The following is a 19,842-nucleotide window of genomic DNA, read 5'->3' as shown; positions in this document are numbered from 1 at the left end:
TCAAAAGTGATATTGTCTTAGGTATATTTTGACCAAAGTTCTTTATCCAACTCAGGCAGTCCTACTCCTAGGATAAAAATATCTATTAAAAGTTCATCAACCGGCGATTTAAAATTATATAATGAGCAAATACTTTTCAATTTGATCGAAAAGTCTATAATAGTTTCACCGTCTCAAGTATATAAATTATTTCGATGTAGAAAAATACTAGTGATATTCTTAAATATTTTATCCAAGTCGGTACATCTTTATTAAATTTTTATTTTAATTTAACATGCTTACTAACCCATTTACTTCAAAAAAAATATCATAAAAATAATAATTTAGTATAACATTATAAAATATGAAGATCTTTGAAGATCGTTGATCTAAAATATTTTTAAATAAAAGATCTTCAAAGATCTAAATCTTTGAAGATCGCTGCTCAAAATTTTTTAAAAATAAAAGATCTTCAAATATTACATCTTTTTATTTTGAGCAAATGTAAAACTCCAAACGATCAAGTTATATAATTAATGCTCTCTAAATTAATTGGGTAGTGAAAATTTTTATTTTAATTAAGTTATCACTACCTATGTATGCTAATAACAAATTTTTTTTTTATTTTGATAAACAATATTTTTTTATTTTGATAAACAATATTTTTTACTTTGAATATGAGTTCTAAATTATATGCATAGTCCTGAATATTCGCATTTTCTTTGACGAATTCTGGAATATGGAATTGAGTAGATGTTGATGTTTCTTCATTTTTCTTCTAAAATATTTTCTTCGAGTCTTCGTTAGGCATAGTAAAATTTTGGCCATTATATTTAATACGTCTCTTTTTTAAAAAAATAATTGTCTCCAAATGTAGTGTTTATAAAATAGTATTTATTATGTATATTATATGTATAAAATGAGAAAATATATATCAATATATACTTTTACAAATCTATTTAATCTATTACAATCAGGCACGTATGCAGGAATTTGGTTTTTTGGGGGGGGGGGGGGATAATAAAATTTTTTAAGAAATATTATTGTTTGTTAAAAATATTAAGCATAAATTTATTAGGACTAAAAACTGTTTCTAATACACAATTTTAAAATGTGAATTATAAAAAAATTATATATATAAACCGACATATAAAAAACTATAAAATAAATGTGAATTAAAAAATATTAAACGGATATAACTAGCGGCATTGAAAAACTGTAAAATAAATGTAAATTATAAAATATAAAGTGAATATAATCACCATATGAATCACTTAAATGACCCAAAATAGAAATTTGAATTTTTTGAGCCTTTAAAATTTGTATATAAAGTATAAAAAATTTAAATTTTGGAAAATAAAAATTAATATACAAAAAGTTTCTTAGGAATAATTGTATTTTGTATGTTATATATTTACAATGTAAAATCCAATCTTCGTTGGGATTGTGCTAATTTTTTAATTATCTCATCCTTGCGGCGTTAAATGCCTATGAATATTCAAAAGATTCAAACCATTCAATCTACTTTCAGAAGTTGTACTTCTTAGGTTGTTTTTCTGAGACTTGCAGACCCGACCCTCGGGCCGGACCGTATTTAAATTTTTTTAAATATACTCGGGCCGGGCCCGAGATTTTTTTTTTAGAAAAATATCCGGCCGGGCTGTATATTTAAAATTAAATATTTGAAATCGCCATTATTAGCTATAAAAGTAAAAAATAAATATAATTTGTTTAAAAAAAAATTCAGGGCGGGCCTAAAAATTTATTTAAAAAAAAACCCGGGCCTGACCGAAAAAAATTTTGAAAAAAAAATCCGGGCCGTGCCCTGCAAATGGTACCTTTGCAGGACTCTGTTATTCTTCTTAAAAAAGAGAATGTTCTCTCATTAGTTTACAAATGGGGAGAGTTGCTAATATATATATAACAATCATTGGGAATATAATTTAAAATGTTTGAAATAATGCAAAGCATCAACAGCATTTTTTAGGACTATATCAACCATAGTTAATCTTTTAATCATAGTTATTCAGCTAATATGGTATCATAAGATATTTTAACATCTTCATGATAAAAATCTAACAAATATTCATTTTTTCACCATCTGAAAAAAGTTGGGAAGGCTTTTGTGGAAGTAATATCTGCAGATTAGTAGGTCCTGCATGATAAAATAAAAACCATTCATTTATTTGGGTTATAGATACATCTAAGAGAGGTAATATTTGTTTTATAATACTCTTCTACTGGTGCTATATTAATGTTTTGACGATGAGCTTGTCTTGCTGCAAGTCGAGGGAGACAAATATTAAACAAGTATAGCTCTGCTTTTGACTCAACAATAACATATAAAATATAAAATTCTTCATCAACATTAGCTCTAATTTCCTTGAGTTCTAAAAAATGCTCTGTGCTATTCTCATCTTCTTAATCAAGTCATGTCATATTTTTGAAAAGTATTACATAAAATAGTTATATAATTAAATAATACATTCTAATGAGAAAAAAATTTGGAATAAGTATTAAATCCAATAATTTTCTTGCTTCCGAGAAAATATTTCTTTCAAGCCATTATGTTATTTTAGTAAAAGCATTAATAATCGGGCCTTCTAATTCTATGATAGCTGTTACTGCTTGATGGCTGAGATTCGATCTCGTTGGACAAGTTTGCGATTTCTTTCTCCCTGGACAAGGAGTTTCAGAAATAATTATTATTTGATTAGAAATTTAGATAAACTCCACGCTACTAGAAATTTGAAACAATAGGTAAATATTACGCTAAGGAAAACTTAATATCGAAATTAATTGATAAAATAACTTAGTAGATGAATGTGATAAATAAAGTAATTAAATATATATATGAGATAGGAATAAATATTAACAAATAAACAAATATATTTTGAAAAATATTATCCGGCATCTGCATTTTTTGACATTGGAAGGGGGGGGGGGGTATTTGTCCCCTTGCCCCCCCCCTGCTGCGTACGCGCCTGATTACAATAAATTGTAGCTTTAACAAAATACAATATATAATAAAAGTTAATATATTCCATTCCCCATACGACCAACCATAACGACCTTTTCACAAACAGGGAGTTGGTGCGTATAGTCAGGACGTTACAATAAGTGTACCATCTATCCCTCCAATCCTGAAAGTTAAGAGCTAGTTCTTCAAGAGCTACACTGTTTCCTGCTGGTTGTATCATTTATTTATAAGTTAGCGGGAGAAAACCGAAAAATTCATACCTGATATTATTAAAAAGGACACAGAAATATTCAATGAATAAAGTAATAATAGTATATCTTCTATTTATTAAGGTTAGGTCCAAAGTTGTTTTACCCATCAGCCTTAATCTATTTTTGATATAATATCTTAATAAGTATTGTTAGACAGTTCTATAATAAGTAGATTCGAGGAAACTTAATATATAAAATAGGGCTACAACTTGAATGATAGATGTCATTTGAGTGTCTGTCACGAGCAATTCTTTTATATATAATAAACATTTATTTTTATGAATAATTTTGGCCTTCCCATAAGATATTTGATTTATATTTCTTATAATGGAAATTATTTTTAGTTAGCAAAAGTTATTATGACAAATTTTCTAATTTTAATATAGTGGCTTTCAAAGACAAGTTTTTAAAAAACAAAATGACTTATTAAGAAGTGTTTTTGGAATTTTTAAAGTATCACACAATAATTACACATTATAATAGAGATTATTAAGTCAGCATTAACTTTATTAAATCCTGAGTGCCATATTCAAATTAGAGGAAGCAGTAGGACAGATACTGGAGTCCATGCTTTGAATTCCTCTTTACATTTTGATTTACAACATCCAAATGCTGATAAAATATTTACCCCAACTTATATAAAATATAGACTTAATCAGATATTTGTAAGATGCAAGGAACATGTGAGGTTTAGAGCTTTTCCTAAAAAAAATTAGATTTATTTATTTTTAATCATTTTTAGACAATATATATACTTATCTTATTTCTAATATATGCAAATGAACACATGAATTATAATGTAGTGTTTTTATTTTTTAGAGTATAAATTTATATTATGGTAAAAAAAAATGTAAAAAACAATGTTTAGTTTACCATCTCAATTCAAATAGCATATATAGAAGTAGTAAAATATATTTCAATATCAGTGGCATCACTGGCTCTGATCAACTAATTAAGGTTGCATAAAAGATTTCAAATATTTTTTCAGCATCAAGTAAAGAATACCATGCAGTTTTTTTAGGTTGCTCAAATTAGAAAATTTTTAGGGTCATCAAATCTAATACAGGGTTGCTGAGCAACCCTTGCCTCTCTTTTTGTATGGAAAATATATTTTCAATACAGACCATGTATTTTCAATACAAATATTTATCATATATTTGTTTGATACTTATGTAAATAGATTAATATTATCATATAAAGTGATTTATCAATAAAAATATTTTATATATTTTTAGATTCATGTATAACTGATCATAATATTTAAATGACTTATGTTATGGTATAGGGGTCATTCCACGTCAAATCGACCAAAAAAACGCGATTTTTGGACGACCATCTTTAAAATAAACGAAACTTGGCATGATAGTTATTTATTTTGTATATTTTTGTAAATTCTAAATTTTAGAGTGCTAGCTCAACCAAATCCAAAGATATACACCTTCAAAGTAGAGAATCGCATGATGCGTGATTTAAATCTTGTTTTTCTTAAAAAATACTTAAGATAAAATTACAAATAATATATCATTTTATAGCCCTTAAAATTTTACATTGGAAAATAAAAAAAATTTAAGTGTTTTTTATTTCCGGTAAAAATAAAAAATTAACATTCCTGGGAAGGGATATTTTTTTGGTGTTGATACTCTCTAAAAATGTTTATTACCTTTATATTAAACTATTTAATGAAAAATCTCGATAGCCATTTTTGTTTTTTTAATTTTATTAAATTTTTTTAAATAAAAAAGGATAATATAGATGGCGTTATATTAATTTTAATAATAATATAAGGAATGAAGTAACATAGGTGTAATTTTTTCTAAAAAAAAATTAAATTTATTGTTTCCAGATTACTTCTATCAACAGACATCCACTGTTTAAAGGATAAATGATCTATGTCATTTTTGGCAAATACAACATCTTATTTTTTTTTAATTGAGAATGTGCCTGGACAATAGTTACAATCTCCTAAATAACAAATAGGGAGTGCTGGATTGCATATTGTTTGAGCTAAAATATTTTTATAGTTATGTAATGGATATTCTGGCATAGCTAATAGTTTTGCCTAATTAGCATCTACAAACATAAGCTTAAAATTTTGATGAATTACACAAACACACACACTGTGTGTTCCACTGGCTCCAGCCAGAATACAATTTTTTAGCCGTAAATCTGCAAATTTAGAAAATCCAACTTTAATTATTGGGTACCTCTCTTTAAATCGTTCATATGATTCTTTTAAATTGTTTAAAATTAATCTTTTTGAGACTGCTCTCTTTTCCCCTTTATCATTATGGATTTATAATCTTTTTTCCCGGGCATCGCGCGACTGACTTCATCAGAAGAGTAAAATTTTTCTATAATATTCACGGTTTCCTGATCAATTGTTCGCCCAGGTTTTATATTGGGAGATGACATAAATCCTTTTAATTCTATTAGTTTTTTTGATTTTATTACCAAGTAATTCGTGGCTTTGAACTTCTCAATTTTTTTAGAGGTCCAAGAAGGGGGCAATATAGTAAGAAGTTGATATTTTTTTTCCTTAGAAATAATTGGATAATGATGTTTTAAATTTTGAAGAAGTTCGTCATTTTTATTATTTTGTATATCAAACTCAGGAAGGCTGCTTCTTAATATGTTTTGACTTAATGCTTTTGTTATTTTTTTAAGTTTTTCTTGCGGATATTTCTTTTCTCCTATTCTTTTCTTTTTTATTGGGGATTGGCCTATTTCTTCTAGGGATACATTTATTATATCCAAAGTTGAACTGGATGGGGCTAGTTCGGGCTCTTCATTTTCAGATATCCTCAATGGATTCCATATTTATCAAATATAAGCGACATGAGTGACATAATGATTGGCTTATTGTTAATAAACCTTTGGATTTTTTAATCATCTTTGATGTAACCTAATTTTATATATAATAAAAATAATCCGATATCCAATAATAAAAAAGATATTATATTAGTAAAAAATCCAGAATCTAAAATTAAAAAGGTTTTAATCCATAATATAAATAAACTTACCTTTTGTAGATTTTTTGAAATAGACTTATGGCCTTCTCTAATGAATGGATTACTACACAGTGATTTCATTATTACAATTTTATAAATTTAAAAAAAAATTTGAAGTAAAAAAAAGAAATATTTTTTTAATCCTTATGTTCTTTTCAATCATGATTGATAATTAAATTTCCTATTTATCGATATAAAAATTTAATAGAAAGAAAGGAATGAAAAATAAAATAAGATGATAAAATCTTTAATTTCAAATAATAACGATAGTAGATCCAGAAGTGTGAAATATATACAATTTCTATTTAAGCGCAAAATGGATTGCGATAAATAGATATATTTTTATAATAGCTTGAATATAATTTTAAAGTATCTTTATATGGGCCGCTTCCTCATTTATTGCCCCAGGACATCATACTGGTTATACTTAATCGATTTTTTTTGATTTTAATACCGATATAAAATATATTATTAATAAATTTAGTATAACGCCATCTATATTATCCTTTTTTATTTACAAAAATAATAAAATTAAAAAAACAAAAATGGCTATCGAGATTTTTCATTAAATAGTTTAATATAAAGGTAATAAACATTTTTAGAGAGTATCAACACCAAAAAAAAATCCCTTCCCAGGAATGTTAATTTTTTATTTTTACCGGAAATACAAAAACACTTAAAATTTTTTAACTTTTTTTCAATATTTTCCAATGTAAGATTTTAAGGGCTATAAAGTGATATATTATTTGTAATTCTATCTTAAGTATTTTTTAAGAAAAATATGATATAAGAAATCACGCATTACGCGATTCTCTACTTTGAAGGCGTATATCTTTGGATCTGGTTGAGCTGGGGCTCTAAAATTTAGATTTTATTATCATTTACAACATAAATAACTAACATGCCAAGTTTCATTCATTTTTGAGATGGTTGGCCGAATCACTGGTCGATTTGTCATGGAATTACCCATAGTTAAATTATAGATGTTATACTATTAAAAATTATATGAGATGAGTAGATGTATTTAGTGATGCAAAATTGCTCCATTTGAGCTGATTTTAATAATGGTAACTCAATATTTTAGCCAAAAAAATATTGTTAAGCCTCGAGATTTTGCTAATAGATGTCCAAAACTTTGTATTAGCTATGAGCAAAATCCTCAGGTTTGCGTAATATTTTTCTGGATAAAATAGTAAGTTAGCCGTTTTTAAAAATCAATTCAAATGGAACGATTTTGCAACACTAGATGTATACATTAAAAATTAAAATGATTAGTTGTTTTTGTTTACAGAATAATCAGATATGATATTATATCTTTTATCGGTCGATATTAATTTAATATCCGATTGGATTGGCCTCCAAAAGGTGGTATCGGTACACTCTGTTAAATAATTTTACCTATAAAATAGATGCAAAAAACTTAAATTTTGAAAAATGCAAATAAAATATTTTCCACTAATTACTTTTACATCATTTTTTAGGTTAAGACTAATTTTTATAAAACCCTCAAAATTTATAAATTTTTATAACTAAAATTATGAAACATGACCAAAATCTTCCATTAAAGTCTTTTTAAAGTTTTATAAATTTTAAAATTTATAATTCTTACCAAAATGTTTTTATACTTCCCATTTATTTTAAATACTTCCTAATTTAATTAATATAACTACCCATTTCTTATAATTTGAAAAATATAATTAATTACCTTTTTTATTGTGAAAATTTCACAACTTTATAAATTTTAAGCTAAAATTTATTAACTAGAATTTTAAAAAATTTGAACCTTTGAACCCTCAACTTTTAAAAAGTGTTTGGGTTCTGGTTCAGCAAGAGGGTACAGGTTCACATCCCTTAATTAAATTCGAATTCTGCAACATTGCAATTTTTAATTAGACATTTAAAACTTATAGAGCATGATAGAAATGTAGAGAGTGCAATTCAATTTGAAGATTATGGGCAAACATCCAATTCACATAGAGCTAAAATAGCTCGTAAACATTCCTTTTCATACAACGATTATAATAATGCTAGCAATCTATAATAATAATGCCAGTTACTTGTTCATGCACTCTTTTAGGAGAAAAAAAGGTTACTGGAACTTCCCAGACTTGCTGTAGCTGGGAAGTACTTTGTTTATAAAAGAGCCTTGAGCCTTTTTCATTATTGGATTAACGCTTTATCAAAAAAACCTCTTTATGCCCCACCAATTTCAACTAATTTTATTCACGACAACTATAATTTAACCAAATTTGATTTCTAATTTCTTTATATTTTGTTTGCATTCCAAATTTATATATAGATTTGTTCTGAATAAAATAGAGAAAGAATATTACTTATGTGGTGTGACTCTGACCTTAGTAAAAAGGCAATTCCATAGTCTACAGTAGCGTACGCAGGAATTTGGTGTGGGAGGGGGATAATTAAAATTTTTTTAAATAAAATTATTGTTATTTAAAAATATCAAACATAAATTTATTAGGACTAATAACTATTTCTAATATACAAATTTAAATTAATATGAATTATAAAAAATTAAATATACCGATATATAAAAATAAATTTGATTTAAAAAATATTAAACGGATATAACCGGCGGCATATAAATACTTTAAATAAATTTGAATTATAAAATATTAAGTGGATATAACCAGGATATTAAAATAAATAATCCATAATAGAAATTTAAATTTTTTTGAGCTTTTAAAATTTATATATAAAGTATAAAAAATCTAAATGTTGGAAATATGAATAATTATATTTTTTATGTAAAAGAAAAATATATAAGACATTATAAAATGATAGCACAAAAAATATTATAGAAACATTATATTTTTATAATGTAAAATCCAATCTTCGTTGGGAGTGAGCTAATCGTCAAATGCCTATGAATATTCAAAAGGGCCAGACCATTCAACCTACTTTCAGAAGTTGTACTTCTTAGGTACGTTTTTAATTTTCTTAAAGAAGAGAAAGTTCTCTCATTAGTTGCAGTACTAATGGGAAGAGTTGCTAATATATATAATAATTTCAATATATTGGGAAAATAATCTAAAAAATGTTTGAAATGATGCAAAGCATCCATAGCATTTTTTGGGACTATATCAACCATAGTTAATCTTTTATACCATAGTTGGCATTCAGCTAATAAAGCATCATGAGATACATTAATGTCTTCATGATAAAAATCTTCCAAATATTTTTTTTTCTATCACCATCTGAAAAAGGTTCAGAGGGCTTTTGCGGAAGTAATATCTGCAGATTGATAAGTGCTTCTTGATGAATTAAAAACCTTTCATTTACTTGGGTTATAAATGTATCCAAAAGAGGTATAAAGACATTTATTTTATAATATTCTTCTATTGACCCTATATTAATTGGACGATAAGTTTGCCTTACTGCAAGTCGAGGGAGACAAATATTGAACTCGTATAGCTCTGCTTTTGATTCAACATTAACATATAAAATATGAAATTCCTCATCAGCATTAGCTCTAATTTCTTTGAGTTCTAATAAAATTGTCTCTGCTATTCTCATCATCTCAATCAAATCAATATCAGGTATTTGAAAAGTATTACATAAAATAGTTGTATAATTAAATAATTTATTAATACATTCTAATGCGAAAAAAAAGTTTGGCATAAGTATTGAATCCAGTAACTTGTTTGCTTCTGAAGAAATATCTCTTTCAGACCATTGTGATATTTCTGTAAGAGCATTAATAATCGGCTCTTCTAACTCGATAAAAGCTGTTACTGCTTTGTCGAAGACTCTATCTTGTTGGACAAGCTTTTTGCAATTTTTTTCTCCTTGTTGGGCAAGGAGTTTCAAATATAATTCTGTTCAAAATATTTTGACGCTTGGGGTATCTAAACATCTCATATATGTTAGATATTTTACCTGATATAAATATAAAAAATTTAAGTTTAATAATTAAAAACCTAAGCAATTTGATATCAATGGTAAAGAACATGAATCCGATATTGCTAAGTTGAGTGAATGGGCAGCACAGTGGACATAGTTGGGCATATTTTTTTAATAAATGCCTGAAGCCCATTGAATTGTCCACTCATTGCACGTGCTCCATCATACCCTTGCCCATGTATCATATTTATATTTAGCTATATTTTTGAAAATAATTATATAATAAGATTAATTATTACTTTTAATTTTTTAAGATTTACAAATATTACATCAGCTAAAGCAGACCCAGTCATGCTTGAAACAGGAATAAATTGGAGAAACATTTCCTTGATAATGTTTTTATGAGTATCTACATATCGCGCACACAACGACATCTGCTCAATGCCAGCAATGTCCATGGTCTCATCTGCCAAAATTGAGAAGCATGGGGCAGAATTGATTTCAACAATCAATTTTTCTAAAATGATATTGTTGCAAATATCAATTATCTCATTTTGTATCCTATAGCATTTTTATTGGTACTAATGAGGCTCTCCATTAATACAGGATCTCCTAATGCTTTAAATTTTAAAAGTCCACGGAAATTACCTTCGTTATCATTATTATTAAAATTTAAGCTTCCTGAATCCTTGTATCCACGAAGTGCTAGGCCTTGCAAACCACAATATAAAATAGCCTCAATAGTTAGTTTTATCTTGCCTCTATTTTCTTTTGCAATTTTAACCCTATTTTTATCAATTATTGATGAAATGGGAATCATATCCCCCTTTTGAATTGATTCTTTTGAGGAAATCATCAGTTCACAGCTTTTGTTTATTAAATTATTATACTATACTTTTTTGCTTTTTGGCATGATTTTCACCTTCAGCGTTTTTTAAAAAAAGTCTAATATCCATGACAAGAAATTTGAAAATTATAATACCGGGAAATTTAAAAATAATAGATAAATATTACGCCACAAGGAAAACTTGAAAATGAAATTAATTGATAAAGTAAATTAGTAAATGAAAAAGGTAATAATATAAAAATTTAAAAAGAAATAGATATGAATAATTATAATAAATATAAAAAATAATATTTTTGAAAAATATGTCCGGCATCTGCATTTTGGCTTTGGGGGGGGGATTTGTCCCCCTGCCCCCCCCCCCCCGCTGCGTACGCCAATGATAGTCTATACTGAAAATAAGGAATAGATAAATTTATATAGGGATAGGACAGAAAATGATACTATAATAACAATGTTGGAACTAAGATTGTTCAAATTAATCATAAAAAAATATAATATATCAAATTATAAATTAAATTTATTTTTTTAAATATGTAGCACCACCGACGCCAAAGCCAATTTATTAACGATTAAAAATTTAATAAAATCGCCGCCGCCAACTGAAACTTTGACGCCGGTCTAGCTATAGCTATTAATTTTAAATTTAACGTCGCTACTTAAGTAGCTACTTTAAAAATTATGCCGAAATTTTTTTCTGAGCTGATAAAATATTGTACTAACAATTATATAGTTTTTTTAATATTTATAAATGAAATCTTCATTTTGAAATATCAATTCTACATAAAATAAGCCATTTTCTTAATAAAATATTAAACATATATAATTTTAATTAACTCAAAAGTTTTTATTTAGCATAAACATCCTTTTTTCCCAAAAAATATCCTTCGTTAAATTAAATAGCCTCTTAACGGGAAAATAAAATGGGATAGAGGTGTTATATTTCATAAAAAGGAGTTTTAAAATTAAAAACTATTTAAATAGAGTGTGTATCTCATATTTATGATTTCAAAAAATTACAAAATATAAAAGAATCTTGCATCTTAGATGCATGTATTGGAGATACTACCCAACTCTGTCAATACCCATTTTTCAGTTTCTTGGTACAGAGCCTATTTATTAAGAAGAGCATTTTTGAAAAAAATTAATTTTTATTTTTTTAAATTTTATAAATTTATTTAATTTCAATTTAAAAAAGGGTTGATATATAAATACCCAATATTGATTTATATTTTTGAAAGTAGAGTTTAAAAAATTCGGAAAGTGCCTAGACATTTAAGAAAATCATTTATGTAATTATTTTCATTCCTAAAAAACTATCACTTGCCCATAAAAGTTAAGAATCCCTGGGCATGATTCACTTTATTTCTTCTATAAATCGATTTTGATTAATTTTGTTGGTAATCTGTCACAATTCGGAAAAAAGTACCCACAATACCCCGAACAAAAAGGCACCGGACAAAAATATCATCAGACAAAAAAGACACAAGACAAAAACGTCTAAATTGTGATAATTTTTTAAAATTCTTAGAAAAGGGGGAAAGTTTTTGGAAATAATAATTTCTTCTACACATATATGTCAATTTTCACTAAAAAAAATATTGGGATAATGATAATGTGCCGCTGCCGTGCACTATTCCCAAATTTTTATTTTATAAAACCGTACACATAGTATTGGGTTGGCAGCATTACCGGCGGCGTCGTTTCTTTTATAAAACGATCGGCTGGCGGCGGCGAATCAATTTAGACACCGCCACAGAAATCGGCGACGGCGTCAAATACTTTTCTAACTTAAATTTTTTAATTAAAATTATAAATTCATTGGAAACATTTTTAAAATAAAATTTATGCTTTATTATGTCTATAACTATAATTTACGATTTTAAAATATTATTTTATTTATATTTATAGGATATAATGATGATCTTTTATAGTTTAAAGTGAGCCCAGTATGGAAAATACACGCTTGCTGGGTGTGCTTATAGCTGGAACGCACAGGACTTGAAAAAGATTTGATTGGATAAATAATTAAAAAATTCACAAATAAAGATAATCAAAAAATTTACTCTGAAAATGAATAATTATTTTTATCCTCACCATCTTTATCAAGTTCTATTTGCAAGCATATATTATAAAAGGCTTTATCTGCAGCAACACTGGTTCTCTTATTATTTGTTTCAGTTTTTAGTATTAAGGATCCATAATATTTCCATGCAAAAAGGATATACTGTATTTTGTTACAGGGTATTGCAATGCTGCATCCATTATAATTTCTTAGTCCTGCTATGTTTATATATGCTATATGGGCAATAAAATAAAATCATTAATTAAAATTTCCTTTTATGGTAAAAAATAAATTTTATATGATGAGTTAGTTGTAGATTGCATTAAGAAAAATTGATGGTCATATTAGTAATCTGCACCGAGCCTAATTTTTCAAGCCAGGCCCGGCTCGAAATTTTTTTTAAAAAGTTTTGCCCGGCCCGGCCCGAACCCGAAATTGTTTTTAAAAGTTTGGCCGACACGGAAGATAAGATATATGGTATATGGCGTGTTTCTATAAATAAAATCAAATATTTTTATTTTACATAAAAAATTCTACATAAAATTGATTTTCTTAAAAAATATTTATTAATATTTTTCTTCTAATTACAATTCATAAATAATACATAAAATAAATATAATTTATAATAATAAAAAATATGGCATGTTGATCGCCGACACTTTTTTGGCTTCGGTGTGGTCAAAAATCATCGGTGGCGCACAGGTCTAAGTATAGGAAATTATTTGTCATTTAGTAAAAAATTAAGAAATATATTTTAATAAATTGTTTTTTTTAATGACCGCTGGTGGGTCAGTGGCTTGTGAATTTCTCTTCAAAACTATTTTCGGGATACTTTTAAGCTAGCAAGAACGAGCAGTTAGTTAAAGATTAGATAAATGGTAACTAGCCAAAACGAAGAGGGCGTAGGGTAAGAAATCCTGGCTAAGCCACTGATTAAATTATTATTATACATTAAATATTTTCCTCATAAATATTCATGTTAGTTAAAGATTAGAGAAATGGTAACTAGCAAAAACAAATAGAGAGTAGAATTAGAAATCCTGGCTAAACCACTGATTTAAATTATTATACATTAAATATTTTCTTCATAAATATTCATTGGAAATCAATCAGTTTTTTTAAGCGTTGAGTATTGAATGACTTTTGAAAAGGAATATTTAAGATTCTTTTAAACACCTATAGGATATGAGTATTTTCCCTCCTGATTTTTTAAAATTAATCTGGTAATTGTGTTATGCAATTAGGGTTAAAAAAGGAAGGAAACACTAATATTTTTTGATCATGTCTATTATTGATTATTTTATGACCTTCGAATTGAAAAGGTATACAACATAAAAAGTGTTTACATGTTTTTTGTTCACATAATATAAGTTTCTGCTCAAAATCAATGTACACCCCTGTAAACCTTTTTTAAAATAAGTATTTAGGGCTTTAAAAAGTTTTTAATATTTGATATAACTCATAATTCTAAAAAATTAGGGTAAATTCAGTCAGAATTGTTCCTTCAACATTTGATGCTAGGAAGAATGCAATATATAAAACATATGTATATAAAATAGCTGTCCCAAAATATCCAAATGACCAACTTATAAATAAGAAGAAAGGTTACAATTTCTCGTTCTTTTTTTTCGTTTTAAATTTTTTTTAAATTTAAAATATAATTACCAATATTTTATTGCAAATTTTTATTTATCATTATTTTAACATAACCTATGGGATTCATTTATTTATATTGAAATCATATAATACTACACATAATCTTAATATACCATATTCATATGATTATAAATCCATAACTTACGAAACAACTTCTCAGATCACCTGATACCTCGATTGCTTCTCTACTTACCAAAGTGTTTGGTAGCTAATCCTTACAATTAGTGTTAAAAAGTGGAGTTCACCCGACTCCGCAGAGTCTCTAGTCGTTAGTCGACTAACTCAAGTCTATAAACTTGAGTCGACTAGAGGACGAAGTTCATGAACTTTAGGCGACTAGAGGACGAATATTTCAAATTGGTTAAATTAAGATATTTGTTCTGTTTTTTTTACTTTAGACTTCCAACTTGAGTCGACTAGAGGACAAAAAGTTCTATGAAATTGAGTCGAATAGAGGACGAATAGTTCTATAAACTTGAGTCGATTAGAGGACGAAGGTTTAAAATTTTGATTAATAAGACATTTGTTCTGTTTTTTTGTTTTTAACTTTAGACATCCAACTTGAGTCGTGAATACGAAAATACAATTGAGTAGACTAGAGGACTAATAGTTTTATGAATTTGAGTCGTCAGTTGAGTCGACTAGAGGATGATGATTTCAAATTAGTTATTATTAATAATAAAACATTTGTTCTGTTTTTTTTTATTTTTTAACGAGTTATATTCTTAAGTCGACTAGAGAACGAGTAGATTATTAGGAATGGGGAAGTTCGGGATTTGAATTTAGCCTAGAATTTTTAATATTTTTTTTAGAATATTTAAGGCTTTTATCAGAATTATGAACAAACATTATAACAATTTATTTTAATATACCTACATTTTATACCAACATAATGTTTATTATAAAAATCGCGGGGGTGGGGAGGTTTACTGGTAAAAACTATTCATACTGTGATGTATATTGCCGACATTTTTCTGAATGAACCTAAGTTTTATTATGTTAAGACAAACATTGGTTTTATTTTAGACTTTTTATCGGGATGATTTTTTATCCCACAAAATTAATTTAGCTCGTTTTGTCTCTAAGCGACAATTTTGAGAATTGTAGATTCCTGATTTTTCAAGTGTTCCTTTATCATAATCCCTTGCCGTTTGATTAAGGTTTAAGATCTATCATAGATCTAATCTAGGAATTTATTAATATTCTCTTTACGATTTTTATTTTTTTAAAATAAATTAGCTTTTTCAAATTAAAATACTTTATTTGTATGCAAGGTCCTTCTACACACATAGTTACAAAAAATTGTTACATAATTCTATCAACATGTTATCTAGTAGAGGGTTGCTGTTATCTTCATCACTATCTAGGTATGACATTTTAGTATGAAAAGATGTGAAATAAAAAAAAATGGGAAATAATTTTATCAAATTGTTTTTATATAAAATAATTTTAAATATGAATAAGAAATAAATAATTAAAAATAGTAGTTACCCTCCACACCTCAATTACTCAAAATAAATTATATTATATGTTATATGGCGTCTAGTTTCTATAAATAAAATTGATAAATTTAGATATATTTAAAAAAATTCTAAGACCCGACCCGGTCCGAATTTTTTTAAAAATTAGGCCCAACCCAGCTCGAACCCGATTTAAAAAAAAATATTTAGTATTCACGACTCAAGTTGGAAGTCTAAAGTTAAAAATAAAAAAAACAGAACAAATGTTTTATAATTAATAATAACTAATTAAATCTTCGTCCTCTAGTCGACTCAAGTTTATAGACTTGAGTTCACGACACTTACTCGATTAGCAACACTAATTACAATTATCATTTTATAACGCTTTAAATATTATATTATACCATATTGGAATATGTAATTTATAGAGATTCGGAATTTTTTAATTTAAGCACTTACTGAGGCTATTATAAATTTGGAAAGGCTGATTTGACCGGAATGTATTCCAGCATATATAAAGTAATTGCATTTCATATTTTGCCGTTGTAAGAATTCTTAATTTTTATATAGATTTTACATACAAATTAAATACGCAAAAGTTCATGGCAAAAAGTCATAGATTCGGTACTCTTTAATATCCTGGAATACATTTCCTGTCAAATCAAAATTTTAAACTTAAAAATTGTTTCCAGAATGATTTAAAATTGAGACATTTGATATTCCCCTATAAAGTTTTAAAAAATAAATTAGACTGAAGATACTTTTCACCTCCATTACTCCTATTTTATTGTTATTGATCGCATTATTCTTGTTTAATTTTGAGTGTTTTAAAATTTTATTAAAATGATTTGCTTGCTTTTCTTTTCTTAGATATGTTGTAACAAATTTTATAATGATGTAATTCATTTATAAATTAAATTTTTATTTTTATAAAATAGTCTTACTAGGATCGGAAGATAGTTTAAAAGAAATATCTTCAAACCAAAGTTTTTATTTATTTTTACTAAAATATTTACATATTTTCATCGCCTTCATTTTTAAAAAATAATGAAATTTTTACTCATTTTCATGAAGTTTTTAAAAAGATATTTAAAAATATTTTAAATATTAAATTGGGCGATTTCAATTGGAATTTCTCACAATTACCTTCGAAAATGGAAATTTTAGATTTATATCCACTTATATCTCTTTATTTTTGGCATCACTTTTGATGGACAACGCAATGCTATCTTCCTTTATTTCTAAAGATAACCTTTTAAATTCGACCTTGAATGTGACTGGCCTTGCCATAAGCTGTTACTTTATTTATTTTAATTTACTAGGAAAAGATAGATTTATATTATAGTATACTTTATTATAGCCATCCAACCAGCATTTCATTTTTTTGTCTCATTTAAAAAATAAAATAAATATAAGTTATAGTAGATCGAAGTAGAGATAACAAACATTTATACTACCAACAAAGAATAAATATAAATTCCAAAGAAGAAGAAATTTATCACGAGAGATTGTCTTGCTTTGCTATTCCTTTATGGGCTCAAAACTTGATTCATTTCTTCCCGTAATTTGTATAATATAAATGTATTGTCTTTTTGTTCTCTTTAATTTTTTAAAGAAAGATAAGTAGAAAGAAAAATAATAAAAAAAATTTTATTATAAAAGTTATCCAGATTTTTGCAGACAAAAGGTTGGAGAAGCTATAAAACTGTTTGTGGGAGACCACGATTTTGCTACATTTATGTCACCATGCTCTAAAAAGTCATCGCAGACGCATAAATACCTTTTAACCAAAAGAACTATTAGCTCCGCCGAATTTTACCCGCTCGGCAAGAATATCAACGACCAGGATACGAAATTCAATTTTATTGATCATTTTTTCAATCTATCAGAGTTCGATTATTATCAGTTCACCTTTGAAAGTCGAGGTTTTCTTTATCATCAGGTATATGTAGTTGAGTTGCGGCATTCAATTTTATAATAATTGATTGAGAAATGATATTGTTAAATATATTTTTTGATACCAAATTTAAAATTTTTTTAATAGATAAATATAATGTGTCAGCGAATAACAATTTAAGAAAGCAAAATATCTCTGTGTTTGCAAGTTTGAACGAGCACTCTATTAATTTAAAATTTGTTATTTACAGAGATTAATATATTTCATAATTGATTAAAAGTAAGATTGCCAATTGGGATGAACGAATACGCTGGGCCCAGGAATATACCTTGATTTAAATTAAAATGGAATTATTTTCTTTTAGAAAACGATTAAATTGTCAAAAAAAAAGTTAAAGGGGATCCAACCACCAGGATCCTCATATCTTTAGCTAAAGGAGTAAATTAGTTGTTTACCATTTAGGTTAGGAAGATGGTAGGCGCCCTTCTATCCCTTGGTATTGGAAAAATAAGTATAGAAGATATCCGTTATATGCTTGACAATCCTGATATCGAGAATTGGAATCCTAGAATACTCATGGCACCTGCCAATGGTTTATATTTAGCCGATGTCAAATATGATTTGAAAGGTTTTTGTTGAAATACATTTTGTTAGATTGATTAAACAAGTGAATAAATTACGATATTTAGACAATTAGGGGAAACATACTGTTTGATTTGTGCGCATATATTTCACAATTAAATACGAAAATTGTTATTTAATATATAAATAATAATAACTTATAAAATTTATTTCAAAAAATATGCAAAGATTTAACCAATTTTACCTCAGACTATCCGTTATTTAAATACGACGAAACTGGAACCATTATCGATAGTTGATAAATTGACAAAATTTATTGTTTATTATTGTTAATATGCCTTTTCATACGTATAAATATTTCTATATAATTTGACTGTCCAAATTCAGTTGCTATCTCCCCATTTAATTGTATTATATAATAATAAATAATTTTCAAAAATATAATATTTCGTCACTTTATCATTATAGGGTTCTAATTTCACTTTTGGTTTAAATGGAGCTGGGATCAAATTAATGTTCATAGGTTCTGTTCCCTTTACTCATCATTAAAATCGGCAACAATGTAAAAATTTTTTATAGTGATAGCTAATAGTAGACTGGAGATTTTAAAAGTCGTTTTCTTATAGAATTGATGATAGTGGAGTTTATTTTATCATGAATTATAATCAAGCGAACATTCACTAATTTGTTTATTTTTATAACGGGAAGGGCTTTATTCGGTTACCAATTTAATGATATACTTTGATTTGGAAGTTATAAGATGTGTTAACAAGACTCAGGTTTAAATTCTAGCACCGGTTTACAATTTTCTTCAGCCCAATTTTATTTTGCTAAAACTAATTTTATCTTACAAGTGCTCCCCCCCCCCCCCATTAGGAAGGTAAAAAAAAGATATTTATGAATGCGTTAATTCAGAAGAAAATGACCTGACTTGTCTAAACCCATCAATCAGATATAGTAGTCAGGGTAGTCTCATTGTCGAAATATAAGTTTTTATGCATTTTAACAATAATAAGTATTAAAATATAAAGGTATATACTAAAATAGTTTTATTGGCAGCTTCATTTTATTGAAAATTTTATTTATTATAACTCTTATCCTCTATTATATTATATGAGACCTGTAGCAATAGCTAATAAGCGTGCTATTTTTGGGGAAAATGAGAGCATCTAATAAATGTTAAAAAAATTAATAATAATTAAATTAAAAATTTTATTTACACAATTTTGATTTATTTTTTAAAATTTTCATATCAAAAT

At 26.7% G+C, this 19,842-nt stretch overlaps 1 protein-coding gene across 1 annotated transcript; it reads left to right on the top strand.

The window, feature by feature from the left end:
- Positions 1 to 3,488: 3,488 nt before the first annotated feature.
- Positions 3,489 to 18,882, top strand: LOC135929084 (tRNA pseudouridine synthase A-like). Its single transcript, XM_065465584.1, has 8 exons — positions 3,489 to 3,553; positions 3,597 to 3,663; positions 3,705 to 3,898; positions 14,468 to 14,592; positions 17,527 to 17,665; positions 17,767 to 18,046; positions 18,464 to 18,629; positions 18,812 to 18,882. Exons 1-8 carry the CDS (start codon positions 3,489 to 3,491, stop codon positions 18,880 to 18,882), a joined length of 1,107 nt encoding a protein of 368 aa, XP_065321656.1.
- The last annotated feature ends 960 nt before the right edge of the window (positions 18,883 to 19,842 follow it).

This window comes from Gordionus sp. m RMFG-2023, chromosome 1, assembly GCF_954871325.1.
Source record: "Gordionus sp. m RMFG-2023 chromosome 1, tfGorSpeb1-WG-v2, whole genome shotgun sequence".
Classification (NCBI taxonomy): Eukaryota; Metazoa; Nematomorpha; class Gordioida; order Chordodea; family Parachordodidae; genus Gordionus; species Gordionus sp. m RMFG-2023.
This window is presented reverse-complemented; position numbering and strand designations above follow the sequence as displayed.

Excerpts from the sequence above, each read along its gene's own strand:
- LOC135929084 (XM_065465584.1), top strand. The coding sequence starts at position 3,489 with ATGAATAATTTTGGCCTTCCCATAAGATATTTGATTTATATTTCTTAT. Across the intron at positions 3,554-3,596 it reads TATAATGGAAATTATTTTTA|TGGCTTTCAAAGACAAGTTT; the intron begins GTTAGCAAAAGT and ends ATTTTAATATAG. Across the intron at positions 17,666-17,766 it reads AACTTGATTCATTTCTTCCC|TTATCCAGATTTTTGCAGAC; the intron begins GTAATTTGTATA and ends TTATTATAAAAG.